The 22,042-nt window shown below is 38.9% G+C and overlaps 1 protein-coding gene across 1 annotated transcript in view; it reads left to right on the plus strand.

Annotated features, from left to right (window-relative positions):
* The window catches only part of LOC124796246 (protein phosphatase 1 regulatory subunit 12A-like), a 371,361-nt gene that overhangs the window by 100,060 nt on the left and 249,259 nt on the right, over positions 1 to 22,042 (plus strand). Inside the window, 2 exon segments of the mRNA XM_047260342.1 lie at positions 20,149 to 20,186; positions 20,189 to 20,266. Coding sequence (XP_047116298.1) covers positions 20,149 to 20,186; positions 20,189 to 20,266 — 116 coding nt within the window.

The following is a 22,042-nucleotide window of genomic DNA, read 5'->3' on the forward strand; positions in this document are numbered from 1 at the left end:
CCAGAATTTCCTCTCCAACCTCAACTCCTTTGGTTCCATCAGATTCACCTGGTCCTACTCCAAATCCCATCCCACTTTCCTTGACGTTGACCTCCACCCGTCCAATGGCAAGCTTCACACGTCCGTCCACATCAAACCCACCAACAAGCAACAGTACCTCCATTATGACAGCTGCCACCCATTCCACATCAAACAGTCCCTTCCCTACAGCCTAGGTCTTCGTAGCAAACGAATCTGCTCCAGTCCGGAATCCCTGAACCATTACACCAACAACCTGACAACAGCTTTCGCATCCCGCAACTACCCTCCCGACCTGGTGCAGAAGCAAATAACCAGAGCCACTTCCTCATCCCCTCAAACCCAGAATCCCCCACAGAAGAACCACAAAAGTGCCCCACTTGTGACAGGATACTTTCCGGGACTGGACCAGACTCTGAATGTGGCTCTCCAGCAGGGATAAGACTTCCTCAAATCCTGCCCTGAAATGAGATCCATCCTTCATTAAATTCTCCCCACTCCACCTAGAGTGTCTTTCCGCTGTCCACCTAACCTTCGTAACCTGTTAGTTCATCCCTATGAAATCCCAAAACCACCTTCCCTACCCTCTGGCTCCTATCCTTGTAACCGCCCCCGGTGTAAAACCTGTCCCATGCACCCTCCCACCACCATCTATTCCAGTCCTGTAACCCGGAAGGTGTACACGATCAAAGGCAGAGCTACATGTGAAAGCACCCACGTGATTTACCAACTGACCTGCCTACACTGTGATGCATTCTATGTGGGAATGGCCAGCAACAAACTGTCCATTCGCATGAATGGACACAGGCAGACAGTATTTGTTGGTAATGAGGATCACCCTGTGGCTAAACATGCCTTGGTGCACGGCCAGCACATCTTGGCACAGTGTTACACCGTCCGGGTTATCTGGATACTTCCCACCAACACCAACCTATCCGAACTCCGGAGATGGGAACTTGCTCCTCAATATATCCTCTCTTCCCGTTACCCACCAGGTCTCAATCTCCGCTAATTTCAAGTTGCCGCCACTCATACCTCACCTGTCATTCAACAACATATTTGCCTCTGCACTGCCGCCTCAACTGACATCTCTGCCCAAACTCTTTGTCTTTAAATATGTCTGCTTGTGTCTGTATATGTGTGGATGGATATGTGTGTGTGTGTGTGTGTGTGTGTGTGTGTGTGTGTGTGTGTGTGTGTACCTGTCCTTTTTTCCCCCTAAGGTAAGTCTTTCCGCTCCCGGGATTGGAATGACTCCTTACCCTCTCCCTTAAAACCCACATCCTTTCGTCTTTCCCTCTCCTTCCCTCTTTCCTGATGAGGCAACAGTTTGTTGCGAAAGCCTGAATTTTGTGTGTATGTATGTGTCTGTGTTTCTATCGACCTGCCAGCGCTTTCGTATGGTAAGTCACATCATCTTTGTTTTTAAATATATTTTACCCGCGTGGAATGTTTCCCTCTATTATATATATAATAAAGGGAAACATTCCACATGGGAAAAATATATCGAAAAACAAAGGTCATGTGACTTACCAAACGAAAGCGCTGGCAGGTCGATAGACACACAAACATACACACAAAATTCAAGCTTTCGTAACAAACTGTTGCCTCATCAGGAAAGAGGGAAAGAGAGGGAAAGGCGAAAGGATGTGGGTTTTAAGGGAGAGGGTAAGGAGTCATTCCAATCCCGGGAGCGGAAAGACTTACCTTAGGGGGAAAAAAGGACAGGTATACACTCTCTCGCGCGCGCTCGCGCGCACACACACATATCCATCCGCACATACACAGACAGACGCTGAGGCGCTCAGTCTTGGTTTGGCAGCCGTTGTGAATGGAGCTAGCATTGGATGTTACCACCAAGTGCGAATTGTGTGCAGTTATTTGGTTTTTGAACGCAAAGGGCACTGTGCTGATTGAAATCACATTGCCAATTGACAGAAGTGTATGGTGAGTCATGCATGGATATCAAAAATGTTCGTAAGTGGTGTAGAGTGTTTGCAGCTGGTCGGACCGAAATTCATGATGAACAAAGGAGCGGGAGACTGTCAATTTCTGAGGAGACAGTGTTGAAGGTTGTGTAAAGCATGTGTGAAGATCGGCGGATTACCCTGGATGATCTTTGCACGTTGGGTCCTGAGGTTTCCTGAAGCACTGCTCACAGAATTTTAATGGAAATATTGAGCTATTAGAAGGTGTGCGCAAGATGGGTGCCACGCAGGCTTCCTGAGGACCACATGCGCCAACGAGTTAATGCTTCCCGCACATTTCTTCACCACCTTGCAGCCAAAAAGGACAATTTTCTGGATTCAGTTGTCATGGGTGACGAAATCTGGGCATACCACTTTACACCTGAGACCAAGCAACAATGACAAGAGTTCGTAACTTTCTGAACAGCATGGCGGCAAGCTGGTGTGACATGAGCATACAAAAACTGCCACAGTGTCTACAAAAATGCATTGACGGAAATGGTGATTATGTCGAAAAATAGCTAAATGTTCAAGCGGTAAACTGATGTAAACCACTGTAGAAATAAACAGGTCTATGTACTTACAAAAAAAGTAGGAGACCTTACTTTTGGGATTACCCTCGTAATATTGTAGACTCAGTGTAATGGATTGGTTGATGATGGCCATAGAGGGAAGTCGTGAAGCCTGAAAATGGTAGTGGGATAAAGGATGGATGCTTACTGCAGGAACTAGCAGTTAACCCTCAGCTTAAACCTATGTAACTTATTGTACATTAATAGGGGGAGACAAATTGTTGTTTCATTATACTGTGGATATATCACTGAGACATAGCATCTTTAAAATATCTAGGTGTATGCATGAGAAATAATTTAAGTCATTGGCTCAATGACCAGGTAAGTCAGTGTTTACATAAATTTTGAGTAAAACACAGAAAACTGCTCACAAATTGGGAAAAAAAATTAATCAGTCTTTTCTTTTACCAACCTGTATTTAAGCAAGTAGCACAACTTAATATTGTGTTACATAAGCAAAATTGTGATATTTATTAAATTAAGAGTTGAATTAAAAAAATTGACTTCTCTCTCTCTCTCTCTCTCTCTCTCTCTCTCTCTCTCTCTCTCTCTCTCTCTCATGCACCAGTTTCATGAGATATCAAATAAATAAATAGATTTAAAGCACAGTATTCATAATTGTAAGACGTTTCCAGGGGCAGATGTGGGTTCTGACCACAATTTGCTGGTTATGAACTATAGATTAAAACTGAAGAAACTGCGAAAAGGTACGAATTTAAGTAGTTGAGGCCTGGATAAACTGAAAGAACCAGAGGTTGTAGAGTGTTTCGGAGAGAGCATTAGGAAACAACTGACGAGAGCAGTGGAAAGAAATACAGTAGAAAAAGAATGGGTAGCTTTGAGAGAGAAAATTATGAAGGCAGCAGAGGGTCAAGTACGCAAAAAGATGAGGGCTAGTAGAAATCCATGGGTAACGGGAGAGATACTGAAATTACTTGATGAAAGGAGAAAATATAAAAATGCAGCAAATGAAGCAGGCGAAAAGGAATACAAATGTCTCAAAAATGAAATCTACAGGGGAAGTGCAAAATGACTAAGCAGAAATGGCTAGACCACAAATGTAAGGATGTAGAAGCATATATCACTAGGGGGTAAGATAGATACTGCTTACAGAAAAATTGCAGGCCTTTTGAGAAAAGAGAGCCACCTGTATGAATATAAATACCTTGGACGGAAAACTAGTCCTAAGCAAAGAAGGGAAAGCAGAAAGGTGAAAGCAGTACATAGAGGGTCTATACAAGGGTGATGTACTTGAGGGCAGTATTATGGAAATGGAAGAGGACGTAGATGATGATGATGAAATGGGAGATATGATACTACATGAAGAATTTGACAGGGCACTGAAAGATCTAAGTCGAAACAAGGCCCCGGGAGTAGACAACATTCCATTAGAACTACTGATAGCCTTGGGAAAACCAAACATGACAAAACTCTTCCATCTGGTGTCCAAGACATATGCGACTGGCGAAATACCCTCGGATTTCAAGAAGAAGATAATAATTCCAATCTCAAAGAAAGCAGGCATCGGCAAGTGTGAAAATTACTGAACTATCCGTTCAGTAAGTCATGGCTGCGAAATACTAAAATGAGTTCCTTACAGACGAGTGGAAAAACTAGTAGAAGCTGACCTTGGGGAAGATCAGTTTGGATTCTGTAGAAATGTAGGAACACGCAAGGCAATACAGACCCTACAGTTTATCTTAGAAGATAGATTAAGGAAAGATAAACCTACTTTTCTAGCATTTGTAGACTTGGATAAAGCTTTTGACACTGTTGACTTCAATACTTTTTAAAATTCTGAAGCTATGCTGTCATAGGAGGAGGAGAGGTGACACTCCTACGTGGCGCGTCCCAGGTGGCAGATAGGGAAGTCGTCACCGGTTTACCGGTGGACTTGAGTGAAATAAAATAGCTCTCACGGACCAAACACACCCTCTGTGGTTAACAACCGTAGTTGTAAATGGGAGCTTCCTCGAACTAAGGTTGACAACCTTCAAAAGTCAAAAATAGAAAGCTCTTTTAGGAAAAAAAATTCCACCGTCCTGCTCAAAAACGCAGGAATAGGCTACATCGGATTCGGTGGGTAGTCAGCTAGTAGACAGCAACGAATCGGAGCATTTGCAACCATCAAAATGCACACTAAAACACAAAAAGAAGATTAAACATGAGCAGATAAATTATATAGCAACACACAACATAAACTCACTACTTCAGACTGGAAAACTGAAGGAGCTCACAGATGAACTAAATAAACAAAAAATTTTAATAACAGGGATCCAAGAAATGAGAAACACCACAGAGGACCCATTCGAATCACAAGGATATAGAATTTATAATTGGAAACCAGGACCGAGGGCAATGAAACAATGTCCCCAGTTTGCAACAGGGTTTTTAGTAAACATAAAATAATAGATTCAGTAATGGATTTCCAAGCAGTATCACCAAGAATTGCGACTCTAAGCTTTAAAACAATGAATAAAACCTATACAATAATAAATGCTCATGCCCCAACAAATGAAAAAAACAAAGGAAGAGGTAGGAAAATTTTGGGACCTTCTAGAACAAACTGTGAACAGAGTAAATAAAAAGAATGTAAAAATCTTATTGGGAGATTTCAATGCTCAGTTGGGAAAAGAAAGGAAATATAAAGATATAATTGGAAAATGGAGTCAACATAAATTTACGAACAAAAAAGGTCAAAGACTTGTAGAACTCTGCAGAGAACACAACCTTATATCTAAATCAACATACTTTAAGAGGAAGCCAAGTGAACTTAAAACATGGAAACATCCAGACTGGAGGAAGGGGGCCTGGCAGCTAGACCATGTCTGTATGGACAACAATTTTCATGAGGAGATCTACAATGTTAAAGTACTCAGAGGAGTAGACACAGGCTCAGACCAGTATGTAATTAAAATTAAAATCAAATTCACTCCGTTAAAGAAGCGGACCGGAAAAACTAATAAAATAAAAAGGAGGTTTGACCCACATCAGCTAATTAAAAATAATAAATACCAACAAATAACACAAACCATCAAATTAACAGATGATCTAGAACAACTAATGCCTAATCTTAAAAAAGAAGCAGAGAATCTAACTCCCTTGAACCCACGAAGGAAACATGCATGGTGGACATCAGAATGTGACAAATTCCATGAAGATAGACACCAAGCATGGTTAAAGTTTCAAACACATAAAATTGAAGAAAATGCCATCAACCTAAAAAAGTGAAAGAAAAAATTCACACAAAATATTAGAAGAATCGAGAGAGAATTCCATAAAGATATTATAAACTCCATAGAAGGTAATTATCATAAAACCAACTCCAGTAACTACTATAAAATCTTTGGCAAACAGCTACATCAATATGAGGCCCCTACGCTAATACTGAAAGATGAAGATGGACAGTAACAAGGAAAATGCAGAAATCATGGCAAAAGCATTTAACAAACTTCTGAATTGTGAGGAACCCAAAGAAACCTTACAAATCAACATAAATACCCCAATAAAAACCAAACCTAACAAACTAGACCCTCCAACTTTCCAAGAAGTAGAAAAAATTCTTAAAGAACAAAAAAATTATAAGGCATGTGGAGAAGATCAGGTTTTTGTTGAAATGTGGAAATATGCAAGTGACACAGTCAAGACCTCCTTACACATGGCTCTAACAAAAAAATTTGGGTAACAGAACGATTCCCTGAACATTGGACCACAGCTATCATCCACCCACTACACAAAAAGGGAGATAAGAGCAACCCAGACAACTACAGAGGAATCTCTCTCCTAGATTGCACATACAAAATTCTATCCAAGATCCTATATGAAAGAATCAAGGAGCAATTAGAACAGGAGTTAGGGGAATATCAGGGAGGTTTCAGACCATGGAGAAGCTGTGCAGAGCAGATAATTAGTTTAAAATTGATTATGGCATACTACAAGAAATGGAACAAACCTCGGGCAATAACATTTGTAGATTTTAAGAAGGCATATTACTATCTCTACAGACCTTCAGTATTAAAAATTTTAAGAAATCTAGGACTCCATCCAAAACTAATTAAAATAATACAACTCACTCTAACCAACACCAAATCAAAAGTGAAGTTTAGAGGAGAAATTTCGGAACCATTCCTCATGAAAACAGGCTTAAGACAAGGTGACTGCCTATCACCATTACTGTTCAACTGTGCACTGGAATACATAATGAGGGAAAGGTACAAGGACAGTCCAAACATGGTAAGAATTGGAAGTGCAAAAGATGATATTAGCTTAAACTGCTTGGTATTCGCTGATGATCTTGCTCTCCTAGCCAACACCGTTCAAGAAGCCAGTCAACAAGTGAAATCGCTATAAGAAATAGCAGAGAAAGTAGGCCTTAGAATATCATTTGAAAAAAACGGAGATTATGCTAACTGATCCACCACTTGCAAACAAAATTACAATAGGAGAACAAGAAATCAAAATTGCTGATAAATTTAAACATTTAGCTGAAATAATAACATACAATCTAAATGAGAAGCCGCCATGGCAGAACAGAATAAAAAAACTGAACTACGCAAATTACATTACCAAAACTACATACAACAGAAAAGCTTATCTATAGACGCAAAATTAAAACACTATAAAACAGCTAGACAACCAGAAATAACGTATGCAGCTGAAACTATCTTCAAAACAACTAAAACAGCAGCAATTGACAGAATACTAAAAATAGAAAGAAGAATAATTAGGACATGTATAAATAAACAGTATAAAATAAATGGACATTGGAGAATAGCATTAAATGAAACAGTATATAAGAAAATAGAACCAGTCATGAGCACGGTGAGGAAAAAACGCATCTCATTCGTTGGACATCTGATGAGAACTGCAGGAAACAGAATTAGTAAAAAAATAATACAAAAATTGTGGAATAGCAAGAGTGACATTAAATGGATCACAGAAATTAAGGAAGATATAAAAGAACTCCAAATTACAGTAGATGACCTAAAAAACAAGACAGAGAAAACCAGAATACTGCAAGACCGGCAAACCAGTCTACAAATGAAAATCAATAAAAGTGGTACAGGAACAGTGGTCTCAGATGAAGAAAGAAAGAAAATATCTGAAAGAATGAAGAAATATTGGGCAGACAGAAGAGCAAAACACCTTTCATATAAGAATAGACTCTAATAACTATTTACCTAATTATCATATTAAGTTATTGTTGAGCCAAATTGTATCCCTGTCTAACAACTTGTTTACAACTTTGTATTTTTAACTATAGTGGTCCAATGAAGGCCATAAAATAAATAATAATAATAATAGTAATAATAATGAAAAATTGGAAAACCACACTTAATATCCAAACAAATTCAAATAATATCACATCACAACCAATACAGATTAAGCGTGGAATATACCAAGGAGACTCATTAAGTCCTTTCTGGTTCTGCCTTGCCCTGAACCCACTATCCAACATGCTAAATAATACAAATTATGGATACAATATTACTGGAACATACCCACACAAAATCACACATTTGCTATACATGGATGATCTAAAACTACTGGCAGCAACAAATCAATAACTCAACCAATTACTAAAGATAACAGAAGTATTCAGCAATGATATAAATATGGCTTTTGGAACTGACAAATGTAAGAAAAATAGCATAGTCAAGGGAAAACACACTAAACAAGAAGATTACATGCTGGATAACCACAGCGACTGCATAGAAGCGATGGAAAAAACAGATGCCTATAAATATCTAGGATACAGACAAAAAATAGGAATAGATAATACAAATATTAAAGAAGAACTAAAAGAAAAATATAGACAAAGACTAACAAAAATACTGAAAACAGAATTGACAGCAAGAAACAAGACAAAAGCTATAAATACTTATGCTATACCAATATTGACCTACTCATTTGGAGTAGTGGAATGGAGTAACACATACCTAGAAGCGCTCAATACACTTACACGATCACAATGCCACAAATATAGAATACATCACATACAGTCAGCAACAGAAAGATTCACATTAAGCAGAAAGGAAGGAGGAAGGGGATTTATCGATATAAAAAACCTACATTATGGACAGGTAGACAATTTAAGAAGATTCTTTATAGAACGAGCAGAAACTAGCAAAATACACAAAGCAATCACTCATATTAATTCTTTGGCTACACCACTGCAACTTCATAACCACTTCTACAACTCTTTAGATCACGGAACATCAACAGACACGCAGAAAATAAATTGGAAAAAGAAAACACTACATGGCAAGCACCCGTATCATCTAACACAGCCACACATCGATCAAGACGCATCCAACACATGGCTAAGAAAAGGCAATATATACAGTGAGACGGAAGGATTCATGATTGCAATACAGGATCAAACAATAAACACCAGATATTACTGCAAGCATATTATTAAAGATCCCAATACCACAACAGATAAATGCAGACTTTGCAAACAACAAATAGAAACAGATCACATCACAAGTGGATGTACAATACTAGCAAATACAGAATACCCCAGAAGACATGACAATGTAGCAAAAATAATACATCAACAGCTTGCCTTACAACATAGACTTATAAAACATGTTCCCACATACAAGTATGCACCACAAAATGTACTGGAGAATGATGAATACAAATTATACTGGAACAGAACCATTGTAATAGATAAAACAACACCACATAACAAACCTGACATCATACTCACCAATAAAAAGAAGAAATTAACACAACTAATCGAAATATCCATACCCAATACAACAAATATACAAAAGAAAACAGGAGAAAAAATTGAAAAATACATCCAACTGGCTGAGGACGTCAGACATGTGGCATCAGGATAAAGTTGACATCATACCAATTATACTATCAACTACAGGAGTCATACCACACAATATCCACCAGTACATCAATGCAATACAGCTACATCCAAACTTATATATACAACTACAGAAATCTGTAATTTTTGACACTTGTTCAATTACCCGAAAGTTCCTAAATGCAATGTAACATATACCATACAGTTAAAAGGAAGTCACGCTTGATCAAGGTCCGCGTCACCTTCACCAGACATAACGTCTGAGACAAGAAAGAAATATTATTATTATTATTATTATTATTCTGAAGGTGGCAGGGGTGAAGTACAGGGAGCGAAAGGCTGTTTCCAATTTGTACGGAAACCAGATTGCAGTAATAAGAGTCAAGGGGCATGAAAGGGAAGTAGTGGCTGAGAAGGGAGTGAGAAATGGTTGTAGCCTAACTCCAATGTTGTTCAGTGTGTATACTGAGTAAGCAGTAAAGGAGCATAAGTCAAATTTGGAGTAGGAATTAAAATCCATGGAAAAGAAATAAAAAAACTTTGAGGTTTGCCGATGACATTGTAATTCTGTCAGACAGCTAAGGACCTGGAAGAGCAATTGAATGGAATGGACAGTGTCTTGAAAGGAGGATATAAGATAAACATCAACAAAAGAAAAAAAGAGGATAAAGGAATGTAGTCGAATTCAATCAGGTTATGCTGAGGGAATTTGATTAGGAAATGAGACACTTAAAGAAGTAACGAGTTTTACTATTTGGGGAGCAAAATAACTGATGATGGTTGAAGTAGAGAGGATATAAAATGTAGACTGGCAATGGCCAGGAAAGCATATCTGAAGAAGAGAAATTTGCTGACATCGAGTATAGATTTAAGTGTCAGGAAGTCATTTCAGAAAGTATTGGTACAGAGTGAAGCCGTGTATGGAAGTGAAACGTGGACGATAAATAGTTTAGACAAAAAGAGAATAGACACTTTTGAAATGTGGTGCTACAGAAGAATGCTGAAGATTAGATGGATAAATCATGTAACTAAAGAGGAGGTACTGAATATCATTGTGGAGAAGAGAAATTTGTGGCACAACTTGACTAGAAGAAGGGATCGGTTGGTAGGACACATTCTGAGGCATCAACGAATCACCAATTTAGTATTGGAGGGAAGTGCGGAGGGTAAAAATCGTAGATGGAGACCAAGAGATGAATACACTATGCAGATTCAGAGGGATGTAGGTTGCAGTAGTTATTGGGAGATGATGAAGAGGATTGCGCAGGACAGAGTAGCATGGAGAGTGCACCAAACAACAAGACAACAACAACAACAACAACAACAGTATTAGTGCTGGACAGGTTACTGAATATTATCGGAAGTCTGAGAATTAAAAATATCTATTATAATAAAAAATCATAGGTGTGGAAGGTTATATGAGCATTCATTGTGCTTCTCATTCTGGTGAACTGTGTGTAACATTCGTAACAGTTCTTTCACAGACTAACATTCCATAAAATTACATGTCCGAGATTGACACATACTTCTTGGCAAGCTTCAGGACATTTTTATATTTCTCAAATTTAACTAGCAGTGGCACTTCATGAAAAGTTTTTCCTCACTAATAGTTAATGTAGTTGAGAGTTTCTGCATGACTGAATTGTGATAGATAAGTTGTGACAATGTTGCATAATAGGGAACTACATACTTCCATTCAGTGAAGTATACTGAGCCTGTATTTGAAATAGTAAACTTCTCATTACGAGCACGCTTAATGTTAAATGAAATGGCTTTGTTAGGTAGAACAAGAAGTCTAACAACAGATCTTGTGTAACATCAACCGCAGTGAAAGTGATTGATGTATTTCATAAGCAAATAATCTGACCAGTGTTTCGTGCAATCACAAGGAAAGAACTGGACATAACCGGTTGTTGACCCAGATGTCAGATGTTGACAAGCCCCTCCAATGTTCCCATGTATTATTCTAAATGGGTTCCATGAACAAGTCTCATTCTTGCACCAAACGATAAACAATTTTCAAACTATGCAGTGGTAGTTCAATCTTACTTTTGATCAAAACTGGACATACTTGATTATTACAACAATTCCTTGAATTTAAGATGACTTTTCTCATAATACTAGATTTCTGAAAGTTAGATCCATGATAGAGATTCATTGGATTTTCTGCAGAACGGTTGCTCAACTGATTCCGTTTGAACTCTTAGAGTTGAAAGAGGAACTTTGCAAGATGGAGTAAAGATGACTATCTGTGGTCATGGATTAATAGCCTGTTCCCTCTTTCTTTAAAGTTATAGTAGCTTCTGTATGTAACCCTTGTCTAAAGATGCCTTGCAACATGTTTATGGTGATTTCATTTCTCTGAAATTCTTGGATGGCCCTTCCTTCTAGATCAATTGGAAGTCTGAATAGTGTGCCACGAACAATATAAAAATATTGTTGCATAACATAGTGCTCTGTGACCTCTCATCACCATAATATCCATACCAACTAGAAAAAAAAAATTAACTTTGAAGTTAATAAATCAAGAGAGTTCTACCAGCACTTATTTTTTAATGGAAATCCCTTGGAAAATTCTAATCACTTGATCACTTTTTAATTTGTCCCAAACCGTTCTGATATTCCTCACTTCTGTGCTGACGGACATCCATGTAAGATCAAAAGGAACTCCTTATTTTTAATGAAAAAAAAGTTTGTCTTGTTTTGGATTCCAGGACAACAATCAGATTTTCAAAATTGAATGAGATGCAACAAAATGGAAAATACACTAGTGCTTCTTCACAGTTTCATTGGCCTTGAAGGCATTGGTTTGTTCGCACATAACACGAAAAATGTGCAGGAACTTTAGCATTGCGAGCCGAGATTAACTTCTAAGGCCAGCACTTCAGAAGTATGTAGATTTCATGAAGATGGGATTGAATAGGATAGCAACAAAAACAAGAATATTGCTATATTACTGTGACATTGCATAATATAAATAACAAATTTTGCAAAATGAATTTTGTTTCTAGGAACTATTTTGCATAAAATATTAGTGGCTTCCTACAACATATATTTGAAGAATTGTAAATTACTGCCCATCTCTCTCTGTCTGGCCCATCTTACCACCCATCTCTCTCTGTCTGGCCCATCTTACCGCCCATCTCTCTCTCTGTCCGGCCCATCTTACCGCCCATCTCTCTCTCTGTCCGGCCCATCTTACCGCCCATCTCTCTCTCTCTCTCTGTCCGGCCCATCTTACCGCCCATCTCTCTCTCTCTGTCCGGCCCATCTTACCGCCCATCTCTCTCTCTCTGTCCGGCCCATCTTACCGCCCATCTCTCTCTCTCTCTCTCTCTGTCCGGCCCATCTTACCGCCCATCTCTCTCTCTCTGTCCGGCCCATCTTACCGCCCATCTCTCTCTCTCTGTCCGGCCCATCTTACTGCCCATCTCTCTCTCTCTCTCTCTCTCTCTCTCTCTCTCTGTCCGGCCCATCTTACCGCCCATCTCTCTCTCTCTCTGTCCGGCCCATCTTACCGCCCATCTCTCTCTCTCTCTGTCCGGCCCATCTTACCGCCCATCTCTCTCTCTCTCTGTCCGGCCCATCTTACCGCCCATCTCTCTCTCTCTCTGTCCGGCCCATCTTACCGCCCATCTCCCTCTCTCTCTCTCTCTCTCTCTGTCCGCCCCCCCTTCCCGCCCATCCCTCTCTCTCTGTCCGCCCCACCTTCCCGCCCATCCCTCTCTCTCTGTCTGGCCCACCTTCCCGCCCATCCCTCTCTCTCTGTCCGGCCCACCTTCCCGCCCATCCCTCTCTCTCTGTCCGGCCCACCTTCCCGCTCATCCCTCTCTCTCTGTCCGGCCCACCTTCCCGCTCATCCCTCTCTCTCTGTCCGGCCCACCTTCCCGCTCATCCCTCTCTCTCTGTCCGGCCCACCTTCCCGCCCATCCCTCTCTCTCTGTCCGGCCCACCTTCCCGCCCATCCCTCTCTCTCTGTCCGGCCCACCTTCACCTTCTCGCCCATCCCTCTCTCTCTGTCCGGCCCACCTTCCCGCCCATCCCCCCCCCCCCCCCCCTCTCTCTCTCTCTCTCTCTCTCTCTCTCTCTCTCTCTCTCTCTCTCTCTCTCTCTCTCTCTCTTTCTCTTTCTGGATTCTCACCTTGCCCTCTATTCAGAGTTAGAATACATACAAACGATGGAAAGTCCAGGTAGGAATATCAACTATGTTAGGAAAGATAGCTTTCAGCTTACTGTAAAGACAATATGTTAAGTTGCAGACTGTCACAATTAAGACACCTACACATAAGCTTCAGTTTCGGCCTTTGTTAGAAAAAGAGAAACACACACACACCAATCATGCACACATGACTGCTGGCTCCAGTGCCTTGGGCCAGAGTTCATTGTGATAGGTTGATTGAAGGTGGCATATTGTTAATAAAATATGTCTCTAACCTAGAAGTTAGTCACAGACAGACAGTGACTTTGTTAAGAACATTGTAGACTTTCGTATTGTTTCATTCTTTTTATCAGAAGGATTTCAGCATGGTCTTCATAGAAATTCGTATCTGAGCTCAAGCAGTGCTTCATGATCAATATATAACTCAGAAGCATCATCAGACTGTAAACTACTTTGTCAGTTAAGCAGTTTTTGTTCTTCTTAAGAAAACACTTTTCCATCTTCCAGACCTTTACACACTTTTTACACAGTAAATGACATCCAGAATTGTTAACATTTTCAAAGCTGCATGAATATATTCAATTTTCTCTCACCTACTTATCAGAAAGTTATTGCTGCTATGACAAGTTTCAAATCATTATAAATCCTGAACTCTTTGTTCAGTATAATGCAATACATTCATGAACTTGTAAGACAACAATGCTTCAAACACATTTAGTAAAGGTAACAGGTAACATAAATTTTATTGGTTACAACTTAACAAACAGTATTTAAATGTGCTGAAAAGAATAAAGTCTAATTTTTACACCTTAACTAAAAGGACACCAGAATGAAGATGTTTTTGATGGACGCAATTGTATAAATGTTTTGTTATATGTTCGCAAAAGTGGTGCATTTTATATTTTTGATAACTTAAGATTCTACACAATAAGTTCCCCAGGATCCTAGCTCTTGTTCCAGTACTGAAGAAAGTTGCCATTTTGAAACTGGCACTTGTACCTACACCGAGTTAGGGGTGGAGTTGAAACTTGGCAGAAATTCTTGCAAATCCCTTAGGTACATTCTGTACAAATTTCAAAGAAGCTGAATATGGTAGAGTTGGGACTTCTACATCACTCAACATGGAATGAACCATTTACCTGATGCGGACTAAATTGATTGTTTTATGCATCAATAGTATTTTATTTGTTGTAGCATTAACGTTTCTACTGTGTTTATATTTTCTTTATGACACTTGAACTATAAGTTTTTGCTTGTTGCCTGTAGTCATTCTCACTGTGATGATGCAGTGTCTTTGCATCTAATTGCGACAATGTTCTATTTCTGTCCTTGAAAGTATTTTAAATCTCTGACCAGGTTGTTCGGTGTACATACTGCCTGTTTAGTTAACTTTGTGCAACTGCATGTTCAATTAAATTGAAGGCCCCTGTATTTGAGTCCACATGATCTCGTCCCTGTGTAGCTTGCTTTTACCACCAAAACTTGTATTGTTAATGCTCAGAAAATCTCTGATGTGACCAGGCAATATAATAGATTAACTGGATTACAATTAAGTTTTCAGTAAATAATTTTATTTGTGGCTGATTGTGGAAATTATAAAGCTAGCATTAAATGTGATCGTAGCAAGTGAATTTCTATTTCACTTGTTGCGAGTTGTTGTTGCTGATGGTGGTAGTAAGTGATAAGTGATAAATTCTGCATAAGTAAGTGAGACACAATTTGCAGGTTATACGCTTCCTTCAAGTGGAAAGTACATGCATGCGCATAGTGCAACTGTTGCTTGGAATCTTTAACAATGCCATTGCTCATGTATAGGACTTCAGGTCACTTACACCTATCATTTCAGCCTTCACATGTTCCTTAGTCTACGTGATAATATCTCAAGTGAGCCTGCCTTCACTTCTGGCCACTGTGTTCTAAAGTGCCCATTGTCTCGTGCCACCTACAATTAGTAGTATTACTTACACACGGAAAAATTCAAGAAGCTCTCTTCTAGGAACCTGAGACATCGTGTTATGCCAAATACATATAGTACACATTCAGAGCTCATGCCACCATCCATACTGAGAAAATAAATGACACTGCTGAAGTGGTATCCAGTGACTATAGTCGCCAACAGAAAACTTGGAAAAGTGTTAGGCATTTCAGTGGAAAGTGCTTACAATATTTTGAAGGATTCAGATTGCTGTCTCTTGTTCCAAAGCAGAGTTTAACTGCTATTTGTAACTTTTTGGAAACAGTACATTGCGAATGAGGGAGATGATTATTTGGAGACGGTCACTATGAACGATTTTGAATTACAGTAAATTACATGTACTTTCAGTTCCCTACTACCAGAATGAGGAGATATTCAGGGGTGTAGAACATGTCATAGACATGAATGCAAGTGTTCTTTCCCTAGACCCTAAGGGAAACTGTCTCTACGGATGTGGAATAAGTAAAAAAAAAATCTTGGAACATATTTTCTTTTCAGACAAAATAAGAAATTTGTCACAAAATGTGTAAATATACAATACACTCAAATGTCTACATTAAATTTAGGCTGCCTTGCATCATCTAACAGGGAATTAGTTCACAGTACTCACTTTCATTAGTCACTTTACTGCACTGAAGATGTGTGGAAGTAATATTTTACATAAGACATTATTTAATAATAATAATATCTACATCAGTTGCTTTTACTAAGAAATTGATGAAGTATGAGGAGCAGGCCACCGATAAATCCGTTAGGCTGTTCTTAATCTAACTTCTATTAGGAGCTAAACATTTCATGGCTGCTGGCAAGTTATCATGGGTTTTTACTACAGTTGTGATAGACAGCATGATGTGTTGAAAAGGGAATATCTTGACATATGTTGATAAAAACCTATAAATATCTAAACAAGGTGTTTGTGGTCATATTTTTTTTGGCATTGTTGCCAGATGTGCACACAGTCTTTAGCACTTTGACAATGATTACATAACATTACGGATGAGTATTTCACTAACTTGTAAAGTCCATAGATCTATTAAAAAAAATGGAGGAAGCTCATTTATCATCCTTCACAAATACGACCTAGTGTGATCACATCTGTCAAGACTTTTGTATAGTTCTCCACATAGCCCTGATGTCATTCTAAGTGGCTCTAGTTGCAAATGATCAAGAACGACTTTGGAGAAAACGTTGGTTAGATTTCAGAGTAATGAACAAGGGGGTGTTTGCAGGACATCTTCTGACAGTGAGTGACTAAGTGCTATAGATATGTATCTTTTAATGGCAGTGATATACATCCTCATTTTGCCTTGTAAAAGCAACTGATGGTGGGTCAGTAATAGCAATAAGAAAGAGAATTACATAGTAATATGTAAGGTGGATAATAATTTCGAATGTCACTTGTGCATCCATGTTTCGTTAGCATAATGGCTAGTATGTCAATATGATAATCGTAAAGGCTTAGTTTGACCCTGTTTTGGAATTCTTATTTTCAGGGTTCCATACTTCACTTGGTAAAAATGGAAGCCTTACAAGATCACTTTCTTGTCTGCCTGCTAGTCTATTAAGCTCCTTTTTTCTCTGGAATGGTTAGAGCTTTCAAATTGAAGTTTGGCAAATACTAAGATCTGTGGTCCCTCAGCAGTGTAAACAAATTAGGCTATTAAGTAATTGTAGTCAAAAGATAGTCATTTTTCACATATTTTGATACTCGCAAACTCACTTATCGAAATCTGTAGATAAACTGTTTGTGTGCATAGTATGCATAACTAGGTTAGTGCCTTCTGCTTTGTTCACTGTTGTCCACAGATTGCAACACCTTCTTAACTTTTAGCGCTAATTAAGGCCTTAGAAGCACAGTTTTTCGGATTGTACGTCTGACCAAAATATGATTCTTTTAGCTCAAGTCCATGGTTTTTGTTAGTCTTTTCCACAGAAACTTTCATCCCCTAATGCATATTCCTTTATATCTAGTGAAATACCAATTTTATGATATGGATATAATAGAGGGAAACATTCCACGTGGGAAAAATATATCTAAAAACAAAGATGTGACTTACCAAACGAAAGTGCTGGCAGGTCGATAGACACACAAACATACACACAAAATTCAAGCTTTCGCAACCAACGGTTGCTTTATCAGGAAAGAGGGAAAGAGAGGGAAAGGCGAAAGGATGTGGGTTTTAAGGGAGAGGGTAAGGAGTCATTCCAATCCCGGGAGCGGAAAGACTTACCTTAGGGGGAAAAAAGGACAGGTATACACTCTCTCGCGCGCGCTCGCAGATGTAGCTGTAAAAATGCTTTCGTAGTTCTTTAATAATGATTTATTTTCAGAAAACATGCACTCAAATTTTACTCGCTTGGTGGTTGAATTTCCAAAAATTCTGAAACACGTCTTTCTTTATTTCTAACTAAGTACTGAAATACCAATTTTCATGGTTCTGGCTTCAAAATTGCCTTAATAGTGACTTTTTCACCAAGCCTCTTGTCCCCTGTTTTACCCTCTTAGGGATGGAATATTGAAAAATCCATTCTTTAACGACACCTACAGTTTAAGCTTAACACTTTCTGCAGATTTCCAAGTTTCTATCTTTTGTGGCTGGACAATGGTGAGTGAGTGACTGATTTGAGACATTGTGTTTTATGTATAGAGATTAATTTTGTACAAAACCTTCAGAACAAGAATCCAACTCGCACTTGGCCTGTGTGTGTGTGTGTGTGTGTGTGTGTGTGTGTGTGTGTGTGTGTGGTTCCCCCCCCCCCCCCCCCCCTCCCCCCCCATCTCTGTAATTGTATTGTATACTCAAAAACCTGTGATTTTTGTTGGTGTTACAGGCTGCTTGAAACTTGATGTTTCAACATCCAAGTTAACTTAGTGTCTATAACAGCAACCGTGTACTTGGTCTTAAATTTTACTCATTTGTCATAGTACCAGTAGCTAAAAATTATTCTTAGTCACATATTGCAAGACAGAAGAAATTTACTTATTTGTTTCATAATTTGTGGCATTTATTGGGATATGAGAGTATTAAGTAAAATAGTTAAAGTACTCTTTGTTTTGTTTTGTTGTGATAGTAATAAATTAAACTTAATGACAAGGAACTCAGTCATTCATTCATGGACGTAACGTAACGACACAGTAAGTGCTTGCTGTTTTACAAAGGGAAATAAAAGTGGACATTCTACATTTGTTTCTTTTGGACTTGTTTCTTGTAAGTGAGAACTGTGATATGCTCCCTACATGCAGGTAAACCATCACAAAAATTGAATTTATTACTCATTTGCTATCATCATTCTTAGCTTGGAATGTATCTTCCGTACTGTAGTGGTGTGTATGTAGGAAGGTGGCAGTGCAACGTGCTGTTGCCCTTCTGGTAACTGGCTGTGAAGGGATGAGTACTGTAATGGGCCACTGTTTCTGCATCTGACTCTCACTAGTAGGTTTTACATGCTCGGTAAACTGTCGCTGCCACTTGTAATATATCTTGTATCTGCTTTGTGCACCATAATGACCAATGAAGTGGCTAAGTAAGCTCACAATACCTAAACTAACATGAAAATCAATGCTAAATGTTTTACGCACACCCTCAAGCGTGTACTATTGGCAGGTGCAGAAGAATGACTCTATTGGCTGGAGCGGCACATGGTGCACTAGTGCTAGCTACTATGCATCGCCTCACCACCCACCTTCTTTCGTGCACACCACTGTAGTACAGTAGTAAACCACTCAACAGGAGTAAACTGATACTTATAATTTACTTATTAATACTGGTTGCAGGGTATAACCAAGAGGCCTTTAATGTAACTGTTCATATTTCCTAACTTGGGTTATCATGGTGTACTGTTAATAACATTATTTGGAAGTGACAAATGATTCAGCCATTGGAACCTTACATCTTCTTTGATATTCTGTCTAGACTAGTATCATATCAGGGAAGTGGAAATGTTTTAAGATTTAATCGCAGTTTGAACTGGTAACATTACTTCTGAGAATACTAAAAAAGTTATTATTTATGAATAAATAAAATAATGTAGCACTATTTTTCAAGATTTTCTGAAAATATCAGTTGTATAATTTTGTTAACTCTTAACTTCTTCTCATGTGCCCCACTCAGGTGGTGGTGGTGGTGGTGGTGGTGGTGGTGGTGGTGGTGGTGTTTTGGATCTAGTTGTGAGCTGTGTGGTAGTTAATACATGTTGGTAAAGAAGATGAAAGAGCCACCAAATGAGGGTTTGGTTTTTTGAATGAAAGCAACAGAATACTTTGCCTCACCAATGAATACACGATGAATGTAGCAATCAACAGTATTCAATTACCAGAGCATTTTTCTATTTGACTATAAGTGGCTAAAAGCAACACAACAATTATAACTTTCAGCTGGGCCCAATCTTATTACCATTTATATATAGCCTGTAACTGGCTGCCGGTAACTTTTATCTGAAATAGTTTCAAATACTGGTACATGAAAAGAATAATGAAGTGTGGATGAAAATTCAGAACTTGAAATGCAGCAAATGAATTTCTTACTGAAACTACAAATAAATCTCTTAGAAATAATTAAAATAATTGTATTGGTCTGCATATAACTGCAGTATTTATTTTGTAAAATTTTTTGTTCCTTCGTTTTCCGTAGGTACCTGATAGAACACGGTGGGAATGTTGCAGCTGTCACAATGATGCTGAACTTCCAGTTGACATTGCTGAATCAGATGAAATGGAGGAAATGCTTCAACAGAATATTGAAGCTAAAGGTATGTAACAGTTGACTCTTAAATTTTTAATATTTTAATATCTGCAATAAATGAAAGTAAACAACCAACAGTGTAAATTGGTGCAGGCAGTGGAGTGAGGAGGGGAGGGAGAGAGTGGTAGTACTTGCTGTAGCTATTGCTTTGCATATATTTTAAATACTGAGGATGGAAGGCATCAGAGCTCTAGATCTAGACCACGAACTCACTAAATTAATACCTGCATCATTATTAAAGGTCATATTAGGATCATAATAAAGGCAATGAATGTTATATGTAGGTTTAAAAGTAAACATTTGCCAACTTTTAATATTTTGAGTATCATCACATACCTTATTTTAATTGGTAAATGGTCCATTGTAGCAGTAAAAACTTTTGAATGCATTTTTTTTTCATAAATGCCCAGATTTTGGGCATTAAAACTGCTTTGGGCAAATTCCCGGCAAAAGCCCATTTATAAATGTCCTGCCCACTGGCAATTGCCCAGCCCACATCACCTATCCCTTGATGACACACAGTTTGCTTGAAGTGAAAAGCCAAAGGAGTGGAAAAACAGCCATAAATGTCTGGAGGATTTGGATTATACAGACAACGTAGTTTTATTGAATTCAAGAGAGGTAAGTAAGGTGTCGGAAATTGTCCCACCACTTTTGCTCTCATAGTGACGCAAGAAGAAAGGCTGCAACTCTGCCGGCAGTCAAGCCAATATCTTGGTCACAGGTTTGCACCACACACTTTACCCAATTAATCACAGTGCCACAATCGGTAATGAAAATTCTGACAGTTTATATTGTCACACTTTCAGCACGCAGCACATTAAATGTTCTGTGTGTGTCATAGTGAAACTGCATTTCTGTATGTATCATCAGTCATGAGCCATCAGTTGTTAGTATGATCATCTTGAGGTTGAAGCTCTTTTGTCTGTGTTTGCTTTAACAATACATATGTTTTTGGGTGGGGTCTGCCTTTAGCAAAACAGTTTAGTTTTTTGTCCCAAAAATATCCGGCAGGCGTGAGCAATTTCACGCACTTTCAATCGGCGATCCTCTGTGACCATTTTGTGTGCTTTCGCAACGATTTCTGCAATAGTGACACATGTTGGCCGACCAGTGCGCAGATCATGATCATGATCATGATCATCATCATCTAAGCTCTCCCGACCAAATTTAAATTCATTTGTCCACTTGGCAACAGTTGAATATGAAGGAGGAGAGTCCCCAGTGTATTCTGAAAATTGGCATGAATGCCTGTTGTGTTCATGCCTTTCTTTACGAAGTACTTAATCACTATTTGAACCTTGATACCACCCCCCCCCCCCCCCCCCCCCCACCTACTTCGCAAATCATTATGCGGGAACAATAACAGAGCCACGTCACTACCACAGCCCTCTTCCAAGAGCACTGGCGTGGCACAAGTTTACAGGCTACAGTCCAATGAATATCACATGAAACAACTCGTTGCATCAGTGCTGACCTCTCGTGGTGATTCTGAGAACTTTTCAAATGACCCTCATACCACATATTAGGGTTTCTTCCTGTTCCATTCCAGCTTGAAGCTCAGGATGAAAAATTGCTTAACTACCTCTGTGCACACTGTAATTACTTAGCCTCCTTACTTATACTGTTTTTTGAAACTCTGTAAATATCTTTCCCAGGATAGCTTATGTTCGCCATAGGGTGCCTACCAAGTCTGCTAATTCAGTTTTTTGGCATATCCGTGAAGCTCTCCTATGGGTCATTCAAACCTGTTATCATTCATGTTGCTGTTCTTTGTGTACAT

The sequence above is a fragment of the Schistocerca piceifrons genome, chromosome 4 (assembly GCF_021461385.2).
Source record: "Schistocerca piceifrons isolate TAMUIC-IGC-003096 chromosome 4, iqSchPice1.1, whole genome shotgun sequence".
NCBI classification, from domain to species: Eukaryota; Metazoa; Arthropoda; class Insecta; order Orthoptera; family Acrididae; genus Schistocerca; species Schistocerca piceifrons.